At 45.3% G+C, this 27,207-nt stretch overlaps 1 protein-coding gene across 2 annotated transcripts in view; it reads right to left on the reverse strand.

Annotated features, from left to right (window-relative positions):
* Nucleotides 1–1,053: 1,053 nt before the first annotated feature.
* Nucleotides 1,054–27,207, reverse strand: part of PREX1 (phosphatidylinositol-3,4,5-trisphosphate dependent Rac exchange factor 1) — a 136,552-nt gene continuing 110,398 nt past the window's right edge. Inside the window, exons 32-39 of one of the 2 annotated variants that reach the window (XM_077253294.1) lie at nucleotides 27,039–27,138; nucleotides 25,690–25,866; nucleotides 25,380–25,491; nucleotides 7,378–7,435; nucleotides 7,088–7,275; nucleotides 6,469–6,571; nucleotides 6,302–6,369; nucleotides 1,054–3,178 (exon numbers count right to left, since the gene is read on the reverse strand). In XM_077253294.1, the coding sequence (XP_077109409.1) occupies nucleotides 3,136–3,178; nucleotides 6,302–6,369; nucleotides 6,469–6,571; nucleotides 7,088–7,275; nucleotides 7,378–7,435; nucleotides 25,380–25,491; nucleotides 25,690–25,866; nucleotides 27,039–27,138 (849 nt within the window). In that variant the 3' untranslated portion in view covers nucleotides 1,054–3,135. The remainder of the gene's footprint in view (nucleotides 3,179–6,301; nucleotides 6,370–6,468; nucleotides 6,572–7,087; nucleotides 7,276–7,377; nucleotides 7,436–25,379; nucleotides 25,492–25,689; nucleotides 25,867–27,038; nucleotides 27,139–27,207) is intronic. The other variant, XM_077253295.1, reaches the window with a different exon arrangement.

Below are 27,207 nucleotides of genomic sequence, written 5' to 3' on the forward strand. Positions count from 1 at the left end.
TGGTGTACTTTTTCTTCTAATGGTACCCAACTAAAACGCCTGTATTTTTTGGGTTGATGCTGTTGATTTTTTTTTTTTCTTCAAGATGGCTGCCAATCTGAATTTTTCTAAATAGCTGTAAGGCTATGTGCACACGTTGCGGATTTACTGCGGATCTGCAGCGTTTTTTTCCGCGCAGATCCGCAAAGTGATTTACAGTACAAGGTAAATCAATAGGAAAAAAAGTGCTGCGCTAATGGTGCGGAAAATTCCGCACAGAAAACGCGGCGGATTGAAAGGAGCATGTCACTTCTTTTGTGCGGATCTGCAGCGTTTCTGCACCCTTCCATTAAAGAAATCCACAGGGGTAAAAAAAGCATGAAATCCGAAGGAAAAACGCACAAAATCCGCAAGAAAAACGCATCAAATCTGCACCTGCTTTTTCTGACAAGAGATGCAGATTTTGTGCAAAAATTCTGCACCCAAATCTGCAACGTGTGCACATACCCTTAAGACTATTGCAGATCATGTAGAGACGGGCTTGGACTGGCCCACAGGAGAATTCTCCGGTGGACCCCTGTGTAAGACTGGGCTACCACCCTCTTATATGAGCAGTACTTGGCACAATATACTATACTTGAATCACTAAGTACAGACAAAGGCGGCATCTTATTAATTTACCAATCTACACAGTTCATTGTTCTATACATTTGTGATTGAGGATAATGTCACATTTGCATTTAGCTGAAAAGTGGCGCCCTGGAGTTGGTTACTGGTGGGCCCTTAGCAGCCCAGTCTGACACGGTGTAGAGATGTGGATTTATGGAAGGATAAGCATCATTGATGCCACAAGCAAAGCTTCCGAAAAACACAAAATAGCTGGTTATGGTTCAAATAAAAAATTAAACAGATTTTTAACCCTTTCTTTTACTGGCCCACGCCCTGAAGCTGCCTCACAGAGTGTTTCCAATGACAACATATCCCCTTCTGATATGTCAGGTGTAGCAGTGCATTACGGACGCGGACGAGACTAGGGGGTGAGAAGGCTCTACAGCAGATCACCACACACGCTTTATATGTAAATTGTTTATTTAAGACACATTTAAAATGACAGGGTCATCTGTACAAATAAAAGTGGCGCCTCCAAAAAAAAAAAGAGAAAGTGGAAAGAAGAGAAAGTAATGAGATCCTACAGAGAATGCCCTGATAGATGGATTTATATAGGATGCAAGTATTACGAGAAACAGCATCTAATCTGCAGGGAGGTGGTGGTTTTTCCATTTCAGTCATCATGCAGCAGACATCAACTTCTCATTTTAGGCTCAGGAGGATACAAAGAAGATGGATGCCAACAAAACCCCTAAATTGTAATGTATTCAAGTAAGAGGAATGTGTGATAATGGTGGAAGCGGGGTAGTGACCACATACAGGTCTGAACCTCCATACTCTGCGACCTGGCAAGTGTCCACAGATGACTGGACGGGAGGCTGCAGCAGAAGAGATGGCATCATGAATGAGTCTGGAGATCTGGAAAGTGTGGCCACTAATGTCGTAAGGTCACTTCTTGGGACGTTATTGCTTCTTCCAGATGAACCATGACAAGATTGTGCTCTGCCTCTAGGAATTTGGAGTAAAGGTAGAGATGGAGTAATACTTGACTGAAGTCGTGTTGATACTGCACCATCAGAGGAGAACTCCACAATTATGTACAGTGTTTTTAAGGTGTTTTCCAGTTTCAGAAATCCCTCCCCATCTCCCTGACTACAGTTTGCTTTAAAAACCAACTCCTTCATACTTGCCCTCCCCAGGTCCAACACTGAATATGCCGCTGCACACAGTGTCTGATACTGTAAAGGACGTCAACAGCGCTGTATCCAATCAATGAGCTCAGTGGCTCTTAACGGTTTATGTCATCAACTTGGGCAGAGCCATGTAGATTCAGTGCGGGACCCAGGAATGGTGAGTAAAGTACAATTCAGTTTTATTTTATTTTTTTAAACAAACTGCAGCCAAATGAGGGGTTTTCCTGAAACCAGAAAACCCCTTTAAGACGCTTGGCCCTAACCTTGTAAACATCCTCCTTGTATAAGGCCACTCTAACTGTAAGCAATACCTGCTGTGAAATGTATGAATACCCTGACAACCTACAACCATTATCCCACAATTTAGTATGAGGCAGCTATGACAAACAAACGTCATGTCCAGGCGTAGGACAACAACAGACATGGTATGGCTTCGAGGACAAGCTTCCCAGGTGGTTCTAAGGTGGCTCTTAATGACGTGGACACCCAAGGTCAAATACTGTATTATCACCACAGGTCGCTTTACAGAGGGTCCAGCAGCCATCACTTCATTCACAGACACTCATGTGGAAGGGGGCACAATCTACAATACATTCTATAGGTGGACGGTCGACCCTGCAGAAAGAGGGCCGCTCATGGCTATGATGTTATAGGAGCCGCCATATTGTTTGAATGATAGAGGTCACAGTTTTAGAGGGACTGTGGCATCATCCTTGTGTAGAACAGACCTAAGAGAGATGGAGGAGATTGGTCCCGTGTGATGACATCATTAGGCCTCAAGAGCATTGTGAAGTATTCTGGGTAAGGTTCCATTTTGGTGCAGCCAGCGGGATGGGTTTCTTCTTTTGTTAGGATGTTTCCTTAAACACTTCTTTAATTATAAAAGTAAAATCTCCACATATAAAACATCCGAACATAAAAGTCTAAAATAAAAGCTGAGATAAAACTGGGGTAAAATTAGGGAGAGGGTTGTGGGGAGCCATCTACAAGTCATAATAAATAGTTTTGTGCCATCAATGGTCAGAAAGTGCAGCTCGGTTCCTAATACTGGCGGCAGTGGCGTTGCTTGTTGGGCAGACAGAGGAGCTTCACTCCTGGTTAGAGCGGTCAGGTAGTCACGTTTTGCAGTTTAGTTCTCACCCTCCAGTGTAGCCACGTGATAACACTGATATACCCTTGCACACTTCCAGTGTCCAAAAAGTCTAGTGTGTGCCAGGAATCCTGGGAGGAGCCCAATTTATTGGTTTTACCCTTTCCCAGGGAAGTCACAATGGGCACTGGCCTCTCTGTCGCCAACGGGTCCCTTCATGTCACCGGTGCCCAGTGGCGTAAGACGTTTTTAAAAGGCAGAAAGTTACAAGTCTCCATCTAGTGGTGGAACACACAGTCTGTAGATCCTGCGGGAGACAAAAGATGGGAAACATGAAGAAAAATTGTCTGGTTAGAACCAGGACAAAAGTTCAGTTCGGCAGGAGAGGACAACATGGCATCTGATGTTCTGGAGAATCTCACAAGCTGGTGCCTGGTAGGGGAGGGTGACATGTAGCAAGAGTAAAAGCAAAGAGTGAGGGATGGGAAAGGATAGTATATGGTAATACAGGAATGGGTGGCACTGATCAAAGGGGATGGGTGGCACTAAGCAAGGGTAGTATATGGTAGTCTGGGAATGTGGCACTGGGCAAGGGTAGTATCTGGTAGGGTGAGTGTATGGCACTCAGCAGGAATAGTATCTGGTAGGGCGAGTGTGGCACGCAGCAGAGGTAGTATCTGGTAGGGCGAGTGTGTGGCAGGCAGCAGGGGTAGTATCTGGTAAGGCAAGTGTGTGGCAGGCAGCAGGGGTAGTATCTGGTAGGGCGAGTGTGTGGCACGCAGCAGCGGTATTATCTGATAGGGCGAGTGTGTGGCACTCAGCAGGGGTAGTATCTGGTAGGGCAAGTGTGTGGCACGCAGCAGGGGGGGGTAGCATCTGGTAGGGCGAGTGTGTGGCACCCAGCAGCGGTATTATCTGATAGGGTGAGTGTGTGGCACTCAGCAGGGGTAGTAACTGGTAGGGCGACTGTGTGGCACTGAGCAGGGGTGTTATCTGGTAGGGCGAGTGTGTGGCACTCAGCAGGGGTAGTATCTGGTAGGGCAAGTGTGTGGCACGCAGCAGGGGGGGTAGCATCTGGTAGGGCGAGTGTGTGGCACCCAGCAGCGGTATTATCTGATAGGGCGAGTGTGTGGCACTCAGCAGGGGTAGTATCTGGTAGGGCGAGTGTGTGGCACCCAGCAGCGGTATTATCTGATAGGGCGAGAGTGTGGCACTCAGCAGGGGTAGAATCTGGTAGGGCGAGTGTGTGGCACGCAGCAGCGGTATTATCTGATAGGGCGAGTGTGTGGCACTCAGCAGGGGTAGTATCTGGTAGGGCAAGTGTGTGGCACGCAGCAGGGGGGGTAGCATCTGGTAGGGCGAGTGTGTGGCACCCAGCAGCGGTATTATCTGATAGGGCGAGTGTGTGGCACTCAGCAGGGGTAGTATCTGGTAGGGCAAGTGTCACATGTATACTACAAGAAAAAGGTAGGCCTTATAAACGGGAGTCACCACTTATATGAATAAATAACACAGCTTTATTAAACAAATATGCAGGAAACAAAACACACTAAAAGCATTTAAAACAACAAAGGGATATACAATATCCCAATATTTACACAGAGCCTATAATAAGGCAAAAGACCGCACCTCCCACAACAGGGTATAATTCACATGTATAAAGTACGATAACACCTAAATGGCGCAAAAAGTATATAATAGCAACCTGGCCAGTACCCTAAGGTAATATTATTAAGCACCGTAAGGAAAAATACCCTAAGGCTACGTTCACACGATCCGTTTTTCACTGCGGATTTTTCCGGTCCTTTTTCGGGGAAATCCGCAGTGGAAAACGGCGGTGCTTCTCTCGGCGGATTTGTGTCCTTTTTCTTCTGCGGATTCCACTGCGGGTTTCCAACTGCAGTTTCCTATTGGTGCTGTTGGAAACCCGCAGCGGAATCCGCTGAAAGAATTGACATGGTACTTCTTTTTTCCGTTGGCAAATCCGCGCGGATTTTCCAGCGAAAAAAAGGATCGTCGGCACAGCGGGTTTTGTTTTCCATAGGGTAACATTGTACTGTACCCTGCATGGAAAACGGCTGCGGATCCGTAGCTGCAATTCAGCTACGGATCCGCAGCAAAAAACGGATCGTGTGAACGTAGCCTAAATGTCACACAGGACGTGATAACATGCAGGACAGGTAAATGCCCATGTAGACCATGAAGGGCAGAAATGCTGGTTAGTAAAGACTAATACAAAGATAAATATACCAACCCATGTCCACCTTGCATGAAACCAACCGCCTGAAATAGAGATCAACCAATGACCGTAATGTCCCTAAGGTACCAGTATAAAGCAGGGTCAGGCCAGGTCAATAGGACATGTGTGCCCTGTGGAGAAAAAGAGGTGCGGACAGAGGCACCCAACGCGTGTCGCCACTAAGCTGTGGCTTCGTCAGGGGTAGTGCCCCACTGTCCTACCTCCTGCTTAAATATCAAATGAACGGTACACTTACCGAAAACAGCTGTGAGGCTGCTGGGAGCGCCACATGGGGATTCAACCATGGCGTCTGAAAGTGCCGGGCCCGGCGTGTAGGCACTGCGCATGCGCCGGCTTCACAGAGCGGAAGTGGGCAGTCCGCTCTGAGTTGCCAAGGCAGCACGCACACTGCGGGGAATGCGCTTGCGCAAAGTCTCAGATTAGCCAGGGATAAATGCAAGCCAGTCTCAACAATGAGAGACAAATGAATATAATGGCCCAAGAAGCCTGATAATGCAGAATGTTGAATTTTTCTATGGTTGGTAGGGCAAGTGTGTGGCACGCAGCAGGGGGGGTAACATCTGGTAGGGCGAGTGTGTGGCACCCAGCAGCGGTATTATCTGATAGGGTGAGTGTGTGGCACTCAGCAGGGGTAGTATCTGGTAGGGCAAGTGTGTGGCACGCAGCAGGAATAGCATCTGGTAGGGCGAGTGTGGCACGCAGCAGGGGTAGTATCTGGTAGGGTGAGTGTGTGGCAGGCAGCAGGGGTAGTATCTGGTAGGGCAAGTGTGTGGCACACAGCAGGGGTAGTATCTGGTAGGGCGAGTGTGTGGCACCCAGCAGCGGTATTATCTGATAGGGTGAGTGTGTGGCACTCAGCAGGGGTAATAACTGGTAGGGCGAGTGTGTGGCACTGAGCAGGGGTGTTATCTGGTAGGGCGAGTGTGTGGCACTCAGAAGGGGTAGTATCTGGTAGTGAGGGAAAAAAGTGGCACTGAGCAGTGGTAGTATCAGATAGTGTAGCACTGAGCAGGGGTAGTATCTGGTAGGGTGAGTGTGTGGCACTGAGCAGGGGTGGTATCTGATAGGGTGAATGTGTGGCACTAAGCAGGGGTAGCATCTGGTAGTGAGGGAAAAAGTGGCACTGAGCACTGGTAGTGTGGTGGAGGGTGGAAGAAGGGATGCACTCACCGTGGTGCAGACTGCAATGTTTGATCCCTAACTTTTAGATTCTTTGCGGAGATTTCTACACGAGGACCCTAAAAAACAAAACCAGAAGATTAGGGGAGGGTTGGAGAGCACCACGTCCAGCCATCTGGAGGTCACTAATCCTTCAACACTCGATGTCCAGTTCTCACCTGTTTCCTCATTATGTCCATAGCCTGCATAATGCACTTGGGGAGCAGTCCGTGACTCCGGGCCAGGATGGCAGCCTGTTCTAGGGACACACTCAGCGTACTCCTGTGCAGAGGGAATAATAATGTCACACACCCATGGAGAATGGGGTTATAGTACACATATGTACATGTATACATGATTATGGAGGATGGGAGGAGTAGTACGTGCCTGAATAGGCATGGCATGGGCATAGTTAGAATATATATAGAAGAAGGGAGGAAAGAGTATGGGTGGCATTGGACGTAAGGGTATGAAGGATTAGGGGATGGACATGTATGTAGGATGTGAGGATAGTTCATCCATGTATAGGGAAGGAGAAGGGGGGTTAGAACATTTATGTGCCGGTATGGAGGGGGGTTAGTACATGTATGTAAGTTGGGAGCTATAGTACATACTTGTCTATCCAGATATGGAAACTGGGCGGTATAGTATATGTGGAGGATGGGTAAATAGTCCATGTATGTAAGGGTATGGAGGATGTGAGATATAGAACATATGTACACATATGGAGGAAGGGCAGACAGTACATATGTGCAGAGGATAGTACACGTACATACAGGACAGTACAGCATCACTTACCTCTGCATTCCTGTGCCGCACATGACGATCTGGCAGGCCCCCAGGCGGTAGCAGAGCTCTGAGGAGATTGGCAGAAGTGCAGCCCCTGACAAACTGTTCCTGCAGAATTCTGATGGTGACTGTTTTGGGGTGATGAAAGACTTCATGAGCCGACAAAGCTCATCCAGTGCATTTATGGGGCGAATCAGCTGAGGGCACAGAACCAGCATGACTTTAGCTATCCATGAATAGACGTTACCCCTTAACCAAACAGCGTCACAAGACCCCCAAAGATAATGGTTCCTCTTTACCTGGTCAATCTTTATGGCTGTGGTATTGGAGTCTGTTGATTTCTCCAGGTAGAATGCCCTAAAATAAAAATATAGATCTCACACTGAGGCACAATGCAGCACAAATGGGGGACAATGGTGATATAGAATGGATAATGAGGAGATATAGAAGAGAAGATACAGCGGTGATATTGGGGGTGACACTGCGGTAATAACTAGGTGAGCAGTGACAAGCAGAACGTGCTGCTAAGAATGGCCCCTACACAACGGCTTACATATATACTGTGCATAGTTGTGGCAGATGCTGATTGAAAAAAAAAAAAAAAAACTGCTGCCATTTTGTGGTACATTTGACTTTATCACCTTCTTTGGGAGGCAAAAAGAACAAATAAACAGTAATTCTATATTTTGTTTTCGTCCAAATATCATTCACCGTTCAGTACAAATGTCACGTTAAACTTCTTCTGCATGTCGATGCAGTCAGGACAATACCAAATATATATGTTTGTTTTTTTAAATTATTTATTTTGTAATACAGCTCTTGCAAAAGTTAAGAGACCACCACATCAAAACCCTGTCATGGGCAGCCCAATCTCCAGACCTGAACCCCATTGAAAACCTCTGGAATGTAATCAAGAGGAAGATGGATAGTCACAAGCCATCAAACCAAGAACTGCTTAAATTTTTGCGCCAGAAGCAGTGTGAAAGACTGGTGGAAAGCATGCCAAGGCGCATGAAAGCTGCGATTAAAAATCATGGTTATTCCACAAAATATTGATTTCTGAACTCTTCCTGAGTAAAACAATAGTATTGTTGTTTCTAAATGATTATGAACTTGTTTTCTTTGCATTATTTGAGGTCTGGGTTTTTCTTTGTAATTTTGACCATTTCTCCTTTTCAGAAAAAACAAAACAAATTTATTGCATGGAAATTCGGAGACATGTTGTCAGAAGTTTATAAAATAAACTTAAATAAATTTACATTTTACTCAAAAATATACCTATAAAGAGAAAAATCAGACAAACTGAACATTTTGCAGTGGTCTCTTAATTTTTGCCAGAGCTGTATATATGTATATACAGTTAGGTCCATATATATTTGGACAGAGACAACATTTTTCAAATTTTGGTTATAGACATTACCACAATGGATTTTAAACAAAACAATTCAGATGCAGTTGAAGTTCAGACTTTCAGCTTTCATTTGAGGGTATCCACATTAAAATTGGATGAAGGGTTTAGGAGGTTCAGCTCCTTAAGGCCAGACTCACACGTCCAGTTAATTCCGGCACCGGAAAAATCGGTACCGAAGTTATCCATGTCCGTGTGCTCACGTGGCACATCAGTGTGGCACACGTGCGGCAGCCGTGTGCCGACTGGGTACCACACGGACCGTGCAGGAGATAGTGCTAGAGATAAGCGCTGTCCCCTGCATCTGGTGCTGAAGCCGCCATTCATTTCTTCTCTCCAGCAGCGTTCGCTGGAGAGAAGATATGAAAAATCTTTTTTTTTTTTGTGTTTAAACTAAAGATCCCTGTCACCACCCCCCTCCCACCCCCTGTGCGCCCGCCCGCTGGAAAAAAAATACTCACCTGCCTCCCTCGATGCATCCTCTCAGCGCCGCAGCTTGTTCCTGTATGAGCGGTCACGTGGTACCGCTCATTACAGTGATGAATATGCGGCTCCACCCCTATGGGAGGTGGAGCCGCATATTCATCACTGTAATAAGCGGCACCACGTGACCGCTCATACAGGAGAAGCTGCGGCGCTGAGAGGACGCATCGAGGGAGCCGGGTGAGTATTCTATTTCCAGCGGGCGGGCGCACAGGGGGTGGGAGGTGTTATGTTGAGCTGGTGGTTAGGAGCACTAGAAATGACCAGATGAGCAAACTAGCAATACAGGACGAGCTCTGGGAAGTGGGAGCTCTGCTGACCGCAAGCCCTAATCCTATCACAACAACTAGAAATAGCCGTGGAGCGTTCCTGACTCGGCCTAGACGCCTCTTCACAGCCTAAGAGCTAACTACCCCTAAAGATAGAAAATACAGCCTACCTTGCCTCAGAGAAATTCCCCAAAGAAATAGGCAGCCCCCACATATATTGACTGTGAGTTAAGATGGAAGTCACAAACACAGGAATGAAATAGGTTTCAGCATAGGAGGCCAGACTGAACTAAACAGACTGAGGATAGAAAAGGTATCTTTGCGGTCAGCATAAAAACTAACAAAAAACCACGCAGAGTGTGCAAAAGAAACCACCGCACCGACTCACGACGCGGTGGTGCCACTCTGCATCCCAGAGCTTCCAGCTAACAAGATAAAATCATAATAGCAAGCTGGACAAAAACACAGTGGTAACAAATGAGCTAGCAGGGACTTAGCTTTTGCTGAAGTAGACAGGTCATCTGAAAGATCCAAAAGAACTGAACCAGTACTAGAACATTGACAGCTGGCATCAGGTAACGGTCTGAGTGGAGTTAAATAGAGCAGCCAGCCAAGACCTGAACGAGATCAGCTGGAGAAGGAATCTCAGAACCAGCAGCTCCACTCACAGCCACCAGAGGGAGTCCATGAACAGAACTCGCCGAAGTACCACTCACAACCACAGGAGGGAGCCCGAGAACAGAATTCACAACAGTACCCCCCCCCCTTGAGGAGGGGTCACCAAACCCTCACCAGAGCCTCCAGGCCGCTCCGGACGAGCCAAATGAAAGGCACGAACAAGATCGGCAGCATGAACATCAGAGGCAACCACCCAGGAATTATCCTCCTGACCGTAACCTTTCCACTTGACTAGGTACTGAAGTTTCCGTCTCGAAATACGAGAATCCAAAATCTTCTCCACCACATACTCCAACTCCCCCTCAACCAACACCGGGGCAGGAGGATCAACGGAGGGAACCATAGGAGCCACATATCTCCGCAACAACGACCTATGGAACACATTATGGATGGCGAAAGAAGCTGGAAGGTCCAAACGAAATGACACAGGATTAATAATTTCAGAAATCTTATAAGGACCAATGAAACGAGGCTTAAACTTAGGAGACGAAACCTTCATAGGAACAAAACGAGACGACAACCAACCAAATCCCCAACACGAAGTCGGGGACCAACACAGCGACGGCGGTTAGCGAAACGTTGAGCCTTCTCCTGGGACAATGTCAAATTGTCCACTACGTGAGTCCAAATTTGCTGCAACCTGTCCACCACAGAATCCACACCAGGACAGTCCGAAGGCTCAACCTGCCCTGAAGAAAAACGAGGGTGGAAACCAGAATTACAGAAAAACGGCGAAACCAAAGTGGCCGAGCTGGCCCGATTATTAACCCCTTCATGACCCAGCCTATTTTGGCCTTAATGACCTTGCCGTTTTTTGCAATTCTGACCAGTGTCCCTTTATGAGGTAATAACTCAGGAACGCTTCAACGGATCCTAGCGATTCTGAGATTGTTTTTTCGTGACATATTGGGCTTCATGTTAGTGGTAAATTTAGGTCGATAATTTCTGAGTTTATTTGTGAAAAAAACGAAAATTTGGCGAAAATTTTGAAAATTTCGCAATTTTCACATTTTGAATTTTTATTCTGTTAAACCAGAGAGTTATGTGACACAAAATAGTTAATAAATAACATTTCCCACATGTCTACTTTACATCAGCACAATTTTGGAAACAAATTTTTTTTTTGCTAGGAAGTTATAAGGGTTAAAATTTGACCAGTGATTTCTCATTTTTACAACAAAATTTACAAAACCATTTTTTTTAGGGACCACCTCACATTTGAAGTCAGTTTGAGGGTTCTATATGGCTGAAAATACCCCAAAGTGACACCATTCTAAAAACTGCACCCCTCAAGGTGCTCAAAACCACATTCAAGAAGTTTATTAACCCTTCAGGTGTTTCACAGCAGCAGAAGCAACATGGAAGGAAAAAATGAACATTTAACTTTTTAGTCACAAAAATGATCTTTTAGCAACAATTTTTTTATTTTCCCAAGGGTAAAAGGAAAAACTGGACCACGAACGATGTTGTCCAATTTGTCCTGAGTACGCTGATACCTCATATGTGGGGGTAAACCACTGTTTGGGCATACGGCAGGGCTTGGAAGGAAAGGAGCGCCATTTGACTTTTTGAATGAAAAATTGGCTCCAATCTTTAGCGGACACCATGTCGCGTTTGGAGAGCCCCCGTGTGCCTAAACATTGGAGCTCCCCCACAAGTGACCCCATTTTGGAAACTAGACCCCCCAAGGAACTTATCTAGAAGCATAGTGAGCACTTTAAACCCCCAGGTGCTTCACAAATTGATCCGTAAAAATTAAACAGTACTTTTTTTTCACAAAAAAATTATTTTAGCCTCAATTTTTTCATTTTCACATGGGCAACAGGATAAAATGGATCCTAAAATTTGTTGGACAATTTCTCCTGAGTACACTGATACCTCACATGTGGGGGTAAACCACTGTTTGGGCACATGGTAAGGCTCGGAAGGGAAGGAGCGCCATTTGACTTTTTGAATGAAAAATGATCTCCATCGCTAGCAGAGACCATGTCACGTTTGGAGAGCCCCCGTGTGCCTAAACATTGGAGCGCTCCCACAAGTGACCCCATTTTGGAAAGTAGACCCCCCAAGGAACTTATCTAGACGCATAGTGAGCACTTTAAACTCTCAGGTGCTTCACAAATTGATCCGTAAAAATTAAAAAGTACTTTTTTTTCACACAAAATTTCTTTTAGCCTCAATTTTTTCATTTTCACATGGGCAACAGGATAAAATGGATCCTAAAATTTGTTGGGCAATTTCTGCTGAGTATGTTGATACCTCATATGTGGGGGTAAACCACTGTTTGGGTGCACGGCAAGGCTCGGAAGGGGAGGCGTGCCATTTGACTTTTTGAATGGAAAATTAGCTCCAATCGTTAGCGAACACCATGTCGCGTTTGGAGAGCCCCTGTGTGCCTAAACATTGGAGCTCCCCTACACGTGACCCCATTTTGGAAACTAGACCCCCCAAGGAACTTATCTAGATGCATAGTGAGCACTTATAACCCCCAGGTGCTTCACAGAAGTTTATAACGCAGAGCCGTGAAAATAAAAAAATAATTTTTCTTTCCTCAAAAATGAGTTTTAGCCCAGGATTTTTTAATTTTCCAAGGGTAATAGGATAAATTGGACCCCAAATGTTGTTGTCCAGTTTGTCCTGAGTACGATGATACCCCATATGTGGGGGTAAACCACTGTTTGGGCACACGGCAGGGCTCGGAAGGGAAGGCACGCCATTTGGCTTTTTGAATGGAAAATTAGCTCCAATCATTAGCGGACACCATGTCACGTTTGGAGAGCCCCTGTGTGCCTAAACATTGGAGCTCCCTAACAAGTGACCCCATTTTGGAAACTAGACCTCCCAAGGAACTAATCTAGATGTGTGGTGAGCACTTTGAACCCCCAAGTGCTTCGCAGAAGTTTATAACGCAGAGCCGTGAAAATAATAAATGTGTTTCCTTTCCTCAAAAATATTTTTTTAGCCCAGAATTTTTTATTTTTGCAAGGGTAACAGGAGAAATTGGACCCCAAAAGTTGTTGTCCAGTTTCTCCTGAGTACGGTGATACCCCATATGTGGGGCTAAACCACTGTTTGGGCACATGCCGGGGCTCGGAAGGGAAGTAGTGACGTTTTGGAATGCAGACTTTGATGGAATGCTCTGCGGACGTCACGTTGCATTTGCAGAGCCCCTGATGTGCCTAAACAGTAGGAACTCCCCACAAGTGACTCCATTTTGGAAACTAGACCCCCCAAGGAACTTATCTAGATGTGTGGTGAGCACTTTGAACCCCCAAGTGCTTCACAGAAGTTTATAACGCAGAGCCGTGAAAATAATAAATGTGTTTCCTTTCCTCAAAAATATTTTTTTAGCCCAGAATTTTTTATTTTTGCAAGGGTAACAGGAGAAATTGGACCCCAAAAGTTGTTGTCCAGTTTCTCCTGAGTACGCTGATACCCCATATGTGGGGGTAAACCACTGTTTGGGCACATGCCGGGGCTCGGAAGGGAAGTAGTGACGTTTTGGAATGCAGACTTTGATGGAATGGTCTGCGGGCGTCACGTTGCATTTGCAGAGCCCCTGATGTGCCTAAACAGTAGAAACACCCCACAAGTGACCCCATTTTGGAAACTAGACCCCCCAAGGAACTTATCTAGATGTGTGATGAGCACATTCAACCCCCAAGTGCTTCACAGAAGTTTACAACGCAGAGCCGTGAAAATAAAAAATCATTTTTCTTTCCTCAAAAAAGATGTTTTAGCAAGCAATTTTTTATTTTCACAAGGGTAACAGGAGAAATTGGGCCCCAATGTTTGTTGCCCAGTTTGTTGTGAGTACAGTGATACCCCATATGTGGGGGTAAACCACTGTTTGGGCGCACGTCAGGGCTCGGAAGGGAAGTAGTGACATTTGAAATGCAGACTTTGATGGAATGGTCTGCGGGCGTCACGTTGCATTTGCAGAGCCCCTGATGTGCCTAAACAGTAGAAACACCCCACAAGTGACCCCATTTTGGAAACTAGACCCCCCAAGGAACTTATCTAGATGTGTGATGAGCACATTCAACCCCCAAGTGCTTCACAGAAGTTTACAACGCAGAGCCGTGAAAATAAAAAATCATTTTTCTTTCCTCAAAAAAGATGTTTTAGCAAGCAATTTTTTATTTTCACAAGGGTAACAGGAGAAATTGGGCCCCAATGTTTGTTGCCCAGTTTGTTGTGAGTACAGTGATACCCCATATGTGGGGGTAAACCACTGTTTGGGCGCACGTCAGGGCTCGGAAGGGAAGTAGTGACATTTGAAATGCAGACTTTGATGGAATGGTCTGCGGGCGTCACGTTGCATTTGCAGAGCCCCTGATGTGCCTAAACAGTAGAAACACCCCACAAGTGACCCCATTTTGGAAACTAGACCCCCCAAGGAACTTATCTAGATGTGTGATGAGCACATTCAACCCCCAAGTGCTTCACAGAAGTTTACAACGCAGAGCCGTGAAAATAAAAAATCTTTTTTCTTTCCTCAAAAAAGATGTTTTAGCAAGCAATTTTTTATTTTCACAAGGGTAACAGGAGAAATTGGGCCCCAATGTTTGTTGCCCAGTTTGTTGTGAGTACAGTGATACCCCATATGTGGGGGTAAACCACTGTTTGGGCGCACGTCAGGGCTCGGAAGGGAAGTAGTGACATTTGAAATGCAGACTTTGATGGAATGGTCTGCGGGCGTCACGTTGCATTTGCAGAGCCCCTGATGTGCCTAAACAGTAGAAACACCCCACAAGTGACCCCATTTTGGAAACTAGACCCCCCAAGGAACTTATCTAGATGTGTGATGAGCACATTCAACCCCCAAGTGCTTCACAGAAGTTTACAACGCAGAGCCGTGAAAATAAAAAATCTTTTTTCTTTCCTCAAAAAAGATGTTTTAGCAAGCAATTTTTTATTTTCACAAGGGTAACAGGAGAAATTGGGCCCCAATGTTTGTTGCCCAGTTTGTTGTGAGTACAGTGATACCCCATATGTGGGGGTAAACCACTGTTTGGGCGCACGTCAGGGCTCGGAAGGGAAGTAGTGACATTTGAAATGCAGACTTTGATGGAATGGTCTGCGGGCGTCACGTTGCATTTGCAGAGCCCCTGATGTGCCTAAACAGTAGAAACACCCCACAAGTGACCCCATTTTGGAAACTAGACCCCCCAAGGAACTTATCTAGATGTGTGATGAGCACGTTCAACCTCCAAGTGCTTCACAGAAGTTTACAACGCAGAGCCGTGAAAATAAAAAATAATTCTTCTTTCCTCAAAAATTATGTCTTAGCAAGTAATTTTTTATTTTTGCAAGGGTAACAGGAGAAATTGGACCCCAACAGTTGTTGCCCAGTTTGTCCTGAGTACGCTGGTACCCCAAATGTGGGGGTAAACCACTGTTTGGGCACACGTCGGGGCTTGGAAGGGAGGGAGCACCATTTGACTTTTTGAATGCAAGATTGGCTGGAATCAATGGTGGCGCCATGTTGCGTTTGGAGACCCCTGATGTGCCCTAACAGTGGAAACCCCTCATTTCTAACTTCAACACTAACCCCAACACACCCCTAATCCTAATCCCAACTGTAGCCATAACCCTAATCCCAACCCTAACCCCAACACACCCCTAACCACAACCCTAACCCCAACACACCCGTAACCCTAATTCCAACCCTAGCCCTAATTCCAACCCTAACCCTAAGGGTATGTGCCCACGTAGCGGATTCGTGTGAGATTTTTCCGCACGACTTTTGAAAAATCTGCAAGTAAAAGGCACTGCGTTTTACCTGCGGATTTACAGCAGATTTCCAGTGTTTTTTTGTGCGGATTTCACCTGCGGATTCCTATTGAGGAACAGGTGTAAAACGCTGCGGAATCCGCACAAAGAATTGACATGCTGTGGAAAATACAACGCAGCGTTTCTGCACGGAATTTTCCGCACCATGGGCACAGCGGATTTGGTTTTCCATAGGTGTACACGGTACTGTAAACCTGATGGAAAACTGCTACGAATTCGCAGCGGCCAATCCGCCGCGGATCCGCGGCCGATCCGCTGCGGATCCGCGGCCGATCCGCTGCGGATCCGCGGCCGATCCGCTGCGGATCCGCTGCCAAATCCGCACATGCCATAACCCTAACCCTACCCGTAACCCTAACCCTAGTTCTAACCCTAACCCTAGTTCTAACCCTAACCACAGTGGGAAAAAAAAATAAATATATTTTCTTTATTTTATTATTGTCCCTATCTATGGGGGTGATAAAGGGGGGGGTTTATTTATTATTTTTTTTATTTTGATCGCTGTGGTAGAACCTACCACAGCGATCAAAATGTACCTGTAAGGAATCTGCCGGCCGGCGGGCGTACTGAGCATGCGCCCGCCATTTTGGAAGATGGCGGCGCCCAGCGAGGAGACGGCCGGACACCGGGAGGATCGGTAAGTATGAAGGGGTGGTGGGGGGGTGGATCTGAGCACAGGGGGGGTGATCGGAGGACGGGGGGAGCGGACAGCAGGACGGGGGAGCGGGCAGGAGCACGGGGCAGCGGAGCACAGGACGGAGGGGACCGGACCCCATAACGGAGCGGTGGGGGGGGCGATCGGTGGGGTGGGGGGTGGTCACTTCAGGTTTTCCAGCCATGGCCGATGATATTGCAGCATCGGCCATGGCTGGATTGTAATATTTCACCTGTTTTTTAGGTGAAATATTACAAATCGCTCTGATTGGCAGTTTCACTTTCAACAGCCAATCAGAGCGATCGTAGCCACGGGGGGGTGAAGCCACCCCCCCTGGGCTGAAGCACCACTCCCCCTCTCCCTGCAGATCGGGTAAAATAGGAGTTAACCCTTTCACCCGATCTGCAGGGACGCGATCATTCCATGACGCCACATAGGCGTCATGGGTCGGATTGGCACGGGTTTTCATGACGCCTATGTGGCGTCATGGGTCGGGAAGGGGTTAAGGGCGAACTCAGCCGAAGGCAAGAAGGACACCCAATCATCCTGATCAGCAGAAACAAAACATCTCAGATATGTTTCCAAAGTCTGATTGGTTCGTTCGGTTTGGCCATTTGTCTGAGGATGGAAAGCTGAAGAAAAAGACAAATCAATGCCCATCTTAGCACAAAAGGACCGCCAAAATCTTGAAACAAACTGGGAACCTCTGTCCGACACGATGTTCTCCGGAATGCCATGTAAACGAACCACATGCTGGAAAAACAATGGAACCAAATCAGAGGAGGAAGGCAATTTAGGCAAAGGTACCCAGATAACTGACATCCTCTGAGAGACAGGGAGATCTGAAATAAAATCCATGGAAATATGCGTCCAGGGCCTTTTCGGGACCGACAAGGGCAAAAGCAACCCACTGGCACGAGAACAGCAGGGCTTAGCCCAAGCACAAGTCCCACAGGACTGCACAAAAGAACGCACATCTCGTGACAAGGAAGGCCACCAAAAGGATCTAGCCACCAAATCTCTGGTACCAAAGATTCCAGGATGACCAGCCAACACCGAACAATGAACCTCAGAGATAACTCTACTAGTCCATCTATCAGGGACAAACAGCTTCTCCGCTGGGCAACGGTCAGGTCTATCAGCCTGAAACTCCTGCAGCACCCGCCGCAAATCAGGGGAGATGGCAGACAAAATCACCCCCTCCTTGAGAATACCAGCCGGCTCAGGAACTCCCGGAGAATAAGGCACAAAACTCCTTGAAAGGGCATCAGCCTTCACATTCTTAGAACCCGGAAGGTACGAAACCACAAAATTGAAGCGGGAGAAAAACAGCGACCATCGAGCCTGTCTAGGATTCAACCGCTTGGCAGACTCGAGATAAGTCAGATTCTTGTGATCCGTCAAGACCACCACGCGATGTTTGGCTCCCTCAAGCTAATGTTGCCACTCCTCAAACGCCCACTTCATAGCCAACAACTCTCGATTACCCACATCATAATTGCGCTCAGCAGGCGAAAACTTTCTAGAAAAGAAAGCACACGGTTTCATCACAGAGCCATCAGAACCTCTCTGAGACAAAACAGCCCCTGCTCCAATCTCAGAAGCATCCACCTCGACCTGAAACGGGAGCGAAACATCTGGCTGACACAACACAGGGGCAGAAGAAAAACGACGCTTCAGCTCCTGAAAAGCCTCAACGGCCGCAGAGGACCAATTGACCACATCAGCACCTTTCTTGGTCAAATCAGTCAATGGTTTAACAACACTAGAAAAATTAGCGATGAAGCGACGGTAAAAATTAGCAAAGCCCAGAAATTTTTAAAGGCTCTTCACAGAAGTAGGCTGAGTCCAAGCATAAATGGCCTGAACTTTAACAGGATCCATCTCGATAGTAGAAGGGGAAAAAATGAAGCCCAAAAATGAAACCTTCTGAACTCCAAAGAGACATTTAGACCCCTTCACAAACAAGGAATGAGCACGAAGGACCTGGAACACCATTCTGACCTGCTTCACATGAGACTCCCAATCGTCCGAAAAGACCAAAATATCATCCAAATATACAATCATGAATCTATCCAGGTACTTTCGGAAGATGTCATGCATAAAGGACTGAAACACAGATGGAGCATTAGAAAGCCCGAATGGCATCACCAAGTACTCAAAATGGCCCTTGGGCGTATTAAATGCTGTTTTCCATTCGTCGCCCCGTTTAATACGCACAAGATTATACGCCCCTCGAAGATCTATCTTGGTGAACCAGCTAGCTCCCTTAATCCGAGCAAACAAATCAGACAGTAGCGGCAAAGAGTACTGAAATTTGACGGTGATTTTATTAAGAAGGCGGTAATCTATACAAGGTCTCAGAGAACCATCCTTCTTGGCCACAAAAAAGAACCCTGCTCCCAACAGTGATGACAACAGGCGAATATGCCCTTTCTCCAAGGACTCCTTTATATAACTCCACATTGCAGCGTGTTCTGGCACAGATAAATTGAACAGTCGGCCCTTCGGAAACTTACTACCAGGAATCAAATTAATAGCACAATCACAATCCCTATGAGGAGGTAGGGCACTGGATTTGGGCTCATCAAATACATCCCGGTAATCTGACAAGAACTCAGGGACTTCAGAAGGATGGGAAGACGAAATAGACAACAATGGGACATCCCCATGTACCCCTTGACAACCCCAACTGGATACAGACATTGATTTCCAATCCAATACAGGATTATGGACCTGTAGCCATGGCAAACCAAAAACGACCACATCATGCAGATTATGCAACACCAAAAAGCGAATATCCTCCTGATGTGCAGGAGCCATGCACATGGACAATTGATTCCAGTACTGAGGCTTATTCTTGGCCAAAGGTGTAGCATCAATTCCTCTCAATGGAATAGGATACTGCAAGGGCTCCAAGAAAAAACCACAGCGCCTGGCAAACTCCAAGTCCATCAAATTCAGGGCAGCGCCTGAATCCACAAATGCCATAACAGAATAGGATGACAAAGAGCAAATCAGAGTAACGGACAAAAGAAATTTTGGCTGTACCGTACCAATGGTGGCAGACCTGGCGAACCGTTTAGTGCGCTTAGGACAATCAGAGATAGCATGAGTGGAGTCACCACAGTAAAAACACAGCCCATTCTGACGTCTGTATTCTTGCCGTTCAGCTCTGGTCAAGGTCCTATCACATTGCATAGGCTCAGGCTTCTGCTCAGAAAACACCGCCAAATGGTGCACATTTTTGCGCTCACGTAAGCGTCGATCGATCTGAATGGCCAAGGACATAGACTCATTCAGACCAGCAGGCATGGGGAATCCCACCATAACATCCTTAAGGGCTTCAGAAAGACCCTTTCTGAAAATTGCCGCCAGGGCACACTCATTCCACTGAGTAAGCACAGACCACTTTCTGAACTTCTGACAATATACCTCCGCTTCATCTTGACCCTGACACAAAGCCAGCAAAATTTTCTCTGCCTGATCCACTGAATCTGGTTCATCATAAAGCAATCCAAGCGCCAGAAAAAACGCATCTACATTACGCAATGCAGGATCTCCTGGCGCAAGGGAAAATGCCCAGTCTTGAGGGTCGCCACGCAGCAAAGAAATAATGATTTTTACTTGCTGAATGGGGTCACCAGAGGAGCGGGGTTTCAAAGCAAAAAACAGTCTACAATTATTTTTGAAATTCAGGAACTTAGATCTATCCCCAGAAAACAAATCAGGAATTGGAATTCTGGGTTCTAACATCGGGTTCTGAGCTACATAATCTTGAATGCTTTGTACCCTTGCAGTGAGTTGATCCACACAAGAGGACAGACCTTGAATGTCCATATCTACACCTGTGTCCTGAACCACCCAGAGGTTAAGGGGAAAAGAAATACAAAACACACTGCAGAGAAAAAAAAAATGGTCTCAGAACTTCTCTTATCCCTCTATTGAGATGCATTAACACTTTGCTGGCCAGCTGTACTGTTATGTTGAGCTGGTGGTTAGGAGCACTAGAAATGACCAGATGAGCAAACTAGCAATACAGGACGAGCTCTGGGAAGTGGGAGCTCTGCTGACCGCAAGCCCTAATCCTATCACAACAACTAGAAATAGCTGTGGAGCGTTCCTGACTCGGCCTAGACGCCTCTTCACAGCCTAAGAGCTAACTACCCCTAAAGATAGAAAATACAGCCTACCTTGCCTCAGAGAAATACCCCAAAGAAATAGGCAGCCCCCACATATATTGACTGTGAGTTAAGATGGAAGTCACAAACACAGGAATGAAATAGGTTTCAGCATAGGAGGCCAGACTGAACTAAACAGACTGAGGATAGAAAAGGTATCTTTGCGGTCAGCATAAAAACTAACAAAAAACCACGCAGAGTGTGCAAAAGAAACCACCGCACCGACTCACGACGCGGTGGTGCCACTCTGCATCTCAGAGCTTCCAGCTAACAAGATAAAATCATAATAGCAAGCTGGACAAAAACACAGTGGTAACAAATGAGCTAGCAGGGACTTAGCTTTTGCTGAAGTAGACAGGTCATCTGAAAGATCCAAAAGAACTGAACCAGTACTAGAACATTGACAGCTGGCATCAAGTAACGGTCTGAGTGGAGTTAAATAGAGCAGCCAGCCAAGACCTGAACGAGATCAGCTGGAGAAGGAATCTCAGAACCAGCAGCTCCACTCACAGCCACCAGAGGGAGTCCATGAACAGAACTCGCCGAAGTACCACTCACAACCACAGGAGGGAGCCCGAGAACAGAATTCACAAAAGGGAGGGGGGTGGTGACAGGGATCTTTAGTTTAAACACACACACAAAAAAAAAAAGATTTTTCATATCTTCTCTCCAGCGAACGCTGCTGGAGAGAAGAAATGAATGGCGGCTTCAGCACCACGCTGGGGGGACAGCGCTTACTGTAGCGCTGTCTCCTGCACGGCACACGGACAGCATCCGTGTGCGGTACGTGTTTTACACGGACCCATTGAATTTAATGGGTCCGTGTGATCCGTGCGCTCCCACGAACACTGACATGTCTCCGTGTTTTGCACACGGACACAAGGTCCGCAAAAAATCAATGACATGTGCAGAGACACATTGATTTTAATGTGTCTACGTGTGTCAGTGTCTCCGGTACGTGAGAAAACTGACACCTCACGTACCGGAGCCACTGACGTGTGAAACCGGCCTAACATGTGCCACCCTGTTTTTAAAGGGATCAAAAGTAATTGGACAATTGACTCCAAGGCTATTTCATGGACAGGTGTGGGCAATCCCTTCGTTATGTCATTCTCAATTTTGCAGATAAAAGGCCTGGAGTTGATTTGAGGTGTGGTGCTTGCATTTGGAAGGTTTTGCTGTGAAGTAAACATGCGGTCAAAGGAGCTCTCCATGCAGGTGAAACAAGCCATCCTTAAAGGGAACCTGTCACCCCGTTTTTTCAATATGAGGTAAAAATAGTGTTCAATAGGGCCTGAGCTGTGCTGTACAACAGTGCTTTTATTATCACCTGATTCCCCACCTTTGCTGCCAAAATACCTTAGTAAAGTTCGCTTCAGGAAAATGGCCGCGGGATGCCGCGCGTGCGCAGATGGAGATCGAGGCGGCCATTTTCCTGAAACAGAGTTCGCTTCTCGCCATTTTTCTGAAGCCCGGGAAGCAGAGCACTCCATCTGCGCACGTGCGGCCTCAGGAAGATGGCCGCTGCCACCGATTAAACCTTTGAATAGCGCAGATCGCCCTCTTTTTCTGCCGCTGCGCAGTGCATACGGCTGTTGCGCATGCGCAAACCACTACGCCAACGCCGGGAAGAAAAGCAAGAGGTGGGGGAGAAACAGCGATTTCACCACGCCCATTTGACCAGACCTGCGTGATTGACAGCCGAAAACGGCGACTTTAATAAGGTATTTTGGCAGCAAAGGTGGGGAATCAGGTGATAATAAAGGCACTATTGCACAGCACAGCTCAGGCCCTATTGAACACTATTTTTACCTCATATTGAAAAAACGGGGTGACAGGTTCCCTTTAAGCTGCGAAAACAGAAAAAAACAATCCGAGAAATTGCTACAATATTTCGAGTGGCAAAATCTACAGTTTGGTACAGCCTGAGAAAGAAAGAAAGCACTGGTGAACTCATCAATGCAAAAAGACCTGGGCGCCCACGGAGGACAACAGTGGTGGATGATCGCAGAATAATCTCCATGGTGAAGAGAAACCCCTTCACAACAGCCAACCAAGTGAACAACACTCTCCAGGAGGCAGGGGTATCAATATCCAAATCTACCATAAAGAGAAGACTGCATGAAAGTAAATACAGAGGGTTCACTTCACGGTGCAAGCCACTCATAAGCATCAAGAATAAAAAGGCTAGACTGGACTTTGCTAAAAAAAATCTAAAAAAGCCAGCACTGTTCTGGAAGAACCTTCTTTGGACAGATGAAACCAAGATCAACCTCTACCAGAATGATGGAAAGAGAAAAGTATGGCGAAGGCGTGGTACAGCTCATGATCCAAAGCATACCACATCATCTGTAAAACACGGCGGAGGCAGTGTGATGGCTTGGGCATGCATGGATGCCAGTGGCACTGGGTCACTAGTGTTTATTGATGATGTGACACAGGACAGAAGCAGCCGAATGAATTCTGAGGTATTCCGAGACATACTGTGTGCTCAGATCCAGCCAAATGCAGCCAAACTGATTGGTCGTCGTTTCATACTACAGATGGACAATGACCCAAAACATAAATCCAAAGCAACCCAGGAGTTTATTAAATATTAAAGCAAAGAAGTGGAATATTCTTGAATGGCCAAGTCAGTCACCTGACCTCAACCCAATTGAGCATGTATTTCACTTGTTAAAGACTAAACTTCAGACAGAAAGGCCCACAAACAAACAGCAACTGAAAACCACCGCAGTGAAGGCCTGGCAGAGCATCAAAAAGGAGGAAGCACAGCGTCTGGTGATGTCCATGAGTTCAAGACTTCAGGCAATCATTGCCAACAAAGGGTTTTCAACCAAGTACTAGAAAAGAACATTTTATTTACATTTTTTTAATCTGTCCAATTACTTTTGGTCCCTTTAAAAACAGGGTGGCACATGTTAAGGAGCTGAAACTCCTAAACCCTTCATCCAATTTTAATGTGGATACCCTCAAATGAAAGCTGAAAGTCTGAACTTCAACTGCATCTGAATTGTTTTGTTTAAAATTCATTGTGGTAATGTCTATAACCAAAATTAGAAAAATGTTGTCTCTGTCCAAATATATAAATATATATATATATATATATATATATATATATATATATATATATATATATATATATATATATATATATATATATATATATATATATAAAACACAAAACATTTTTTGGACAACGTATTCTGATACTTGGGCTTGTTTTTTTATGGGACAATCTGCACCTTTTATTTGTATCGTTTTGGTACATTAAACTTTTTGTTCACTCTGTACTTTTTATTTTTTGGTAGTACGCATGATCCCAAAACCATTACATCTGTAACTGTTTCTAAATTTGATACCTCTCAGAGTTCACCATGTAGTATAACTAACACGTTCACTTTATTCTACAGGTCGATATGATTGTAATGATACCCAATTTATACCTTTTTATGTTTTACTTCTTTTGCCCAAAAACAAAAATCACTTAAAAAAAAATTTTTTTTTTTTTGTTCGTCACATTGTGAGAGACAAAACACTTATTTTTTTGGGTTTACAAAACTATGACGAATTTGTGTTTGGTTTTTTTGCACAGTGGTTTAAAAAATTTTATTGGTACCATTTTTGGATACGTACAACTTTTTGTTGACTTATTTACATTTTGTTTAGAGGAGATATTAACAAAAACAGCAATTTTGGAGTAGTTTTTCATCATTATTTTTTTTTTTTTAACGCAATCACTAAAGAAAATATCAATTTATAGAATGGGTGTTTGTGAATACCAAATATGTGTTATTTTTCAGGGTTTTTTTTGGTCCCAAAGAAACCTTTTTATTATTATTATTATTACTAGTATTATTAAAACTGAGATTTGGGGTTTCATACGTTTACTTTTATTTTACTAGTCCCATTAAGAGGACTTGATGCTTTGACTGCATTAATAATGTACAACTTATGTAGTATTGAGCACTACCTAGCCGGTCTGAGTTTGACTGACAGATGGCCTATTAGATTCTGCCACCGGCGAGATGTGAAAGGCTGGTGGATATGGCAATTATGGAGACCATTGTTAGGCCTTCGGTTGCGATAGCAACCAATCGGCACTCCATGAACGCGCCTTGGGGGTGCCAATCGGCTGACAGTGGGAGGCACATGCCGCTGTCACTATTGACAACGACAGGTGAGGAGGTCAAACTGCTGGGATCAGAGCTATATTTGGGTCCAGTACACAGCTGTATATTACAGCCAGCTCCTGTTGTACAGTTCTTTTTGCCAACAAAGTGAATATGGGAAAAGACAGTATCATTCTATTGGCAGCACATTCCCCCTTTACACAAGGTGATACCCTACTGATAATGATGGTACCCAACAGATGAGCATTTTGCTCATTCATCAGGACCAGCAATACCGAACAAATATTCCAATGAATGCTCATTATTGGCTCATCTAAATGGGCAATTACAGTACAATCTTATTTTCTTTGTTGTCAGGGAGTGTCTAGGCCTAGGGCAACATGAACCATAATACAGCCCAGAATGGGGCGACACAGACCCCTATAGCAGGTCACTATAGACACATTATAGGGTGTTTTAGGATAGAATTACATCTGTACCACAATATTAGAATAAAACAATAATCACAGAATCTTTAACTGCCAAACTAGGCTGCATTGTTAAAGGGTTAAAGGTATCCTTTGAGGTAGGACACTACACATTCTCCGTCCTGGGATTTTTGTTTCTCTTATGTTCCGTGGACTCCAGGAACTAGTTTTTGGAATTGGCTTTAACAAGAACTGTCTCGTTACAATGAAAACTCCCGTTCACGACGTTACCTGATTTTCCGGTAGTAATTCTGCACCTTTTCCAGGGAACTCTGGTTAATCTGCTGCCGAATCTCCTCCGGGGATACATTACTGCCCGGCTGCCCCTCTGCACTGTCCAGAGCTGCAACAACAAAGTGCGTGAGTCCATGAGTAACAACCCACAGATACCCAACCAAGACTGGTTTAATGAGACGTCAGCTATTAGCCCAAAATCATGTATCCTCTGTCATTAGCAAGACAATAAACACTCTAGAGGTCCCGTGCTGCCCAGATAAATGTACAGCACTTGGAGGGACATCACCATACAGGCTTAACTCACCTTGTGTGAATAGGACGGACTGAAGCTTCAAGCAGCCACCGTGCTCAAACTTAGTTGGCAGTTTCGAAAAATGGAAACTGTCCAGGTAGAAGATGACCTTGAGGGACTGGCGGCATCCTTCTATGTGGTGGAAGACGGCCGTGTCTGGAGGAAACACCAATGCATTACATCTGCCTGCTGGGGGTACGAGAAGGGGTATAAAGGAGTCTCATCTGTCAGATCCAGTCCATAACGGGATCGCAAAGAAGGAGCCGAGAGGTCAGCTGCACTGATCAACAAGATGAGCAGCCAGGGACATTGAGGTTGTGGTGCAGGACTCTTGGAGTATATTCACACTGCATCTTTTTCTGCAGAAGTTGAACGCTAAGCGCTACTCTTCATCTTTATATAAAAAAAAAAAAGCCAGATAAATGTCAGTAAGAAAAAAAAAAATGATAAAAGTTGAAAAAGAAGTTGGATGAAAAAAAAAAAAAAAAGCTTCAAGCTTACAAAACTCCTGAAAAAGGCACATTTCCTAAAGTGTCTTGTGCTTGAAAAACTGACAATTCTGACCGCCAGAAAAAGATGCAGTGTGAACACGCCCATAGGATATGTGCCCATGGAGTTTTATTAAGGAGTTGGGGTTTTTTAATCTAATACTCTCCAAAATCTTCCTCAAATAACTGGTTGTAAAACTTTGGAAAAACTCTTCCAATTTATTTCTATGGGAAATCCACTTCGCTGTACATGCAAAGAACTAGTCAGGAAAAAATAAAAATCTTTCGAAACCTCTTCAAACTGCTACAAGAAACGGAAAACTCTTCACCCACCCCATGCACCCCTTCCAAACAAAAGAAGTGTTTTCTGAAGCCAATTCTACTCATGGGTCTCAAAAACCGCATGTGTGAATGTCGCCTTACTGACCAACGTGCACTGGGACCCTCATGTCTTCATACTGTGCATTAGGGTATGTGCACACGTTGATATTTGCAGCAGAAATCTCTACACCACAAATGCGTCATTTGGCAGTAATAATGCTGGGTAAAATGTGCACTTTTTTGATGCACTTTTGCCTATTCATCTGAATGGGTAAAAAATACTGCAAAAATGCTAAAAGAATACTGCAGGTTTGACACTGCTTCTTTTCAGAAAGAAAAAAAATAAGCAGAGTGTGCATGAGATTTCAGAAATCTCATTCACTTTGTTAGTACTGTAAAACTTTTTCCTTAAAAAAAAAAATGCAACATGTGAACAAGCCCTTATAATTGATATGAATGCAGTCAGCGTGAGGATTATGGGTCAGGGTGATGATTATGGGTCAGGGTGATGATTATGGGTCAGGGTGATGATTATGGGTCAGAGTCTCTTACTGGCTACCAGCGTTTCGTCCATCTGTTTGAAGTAAAACACCACTTTGTCCAGGTCCTGCAGCGTCGCCTTAATGTCTTCCAGCATCACCTGCTCTTCCTTCTGTGTGACAGAGCCATGAATGTTATTCACTCCCAATATTCGCAGTATCTACTCTCAGGGAGGCAATGA

This window comes from Ranitomeya variabilis, chromosome 4, assembly GCF_051348905.1.
Source record: "Ranitomeya variabilis isolate aRanVar5 chromosome 4, aRanVar5.hap1, whole genome shotgun sequence".
In the NCBI taxonomy this organism is placed as follows: Eukaryota; Metazoa; Chordata; class Amphibia; order Anura; family Dendrobatidae; genus Ranitomeya; species Ranitomeya variabilis.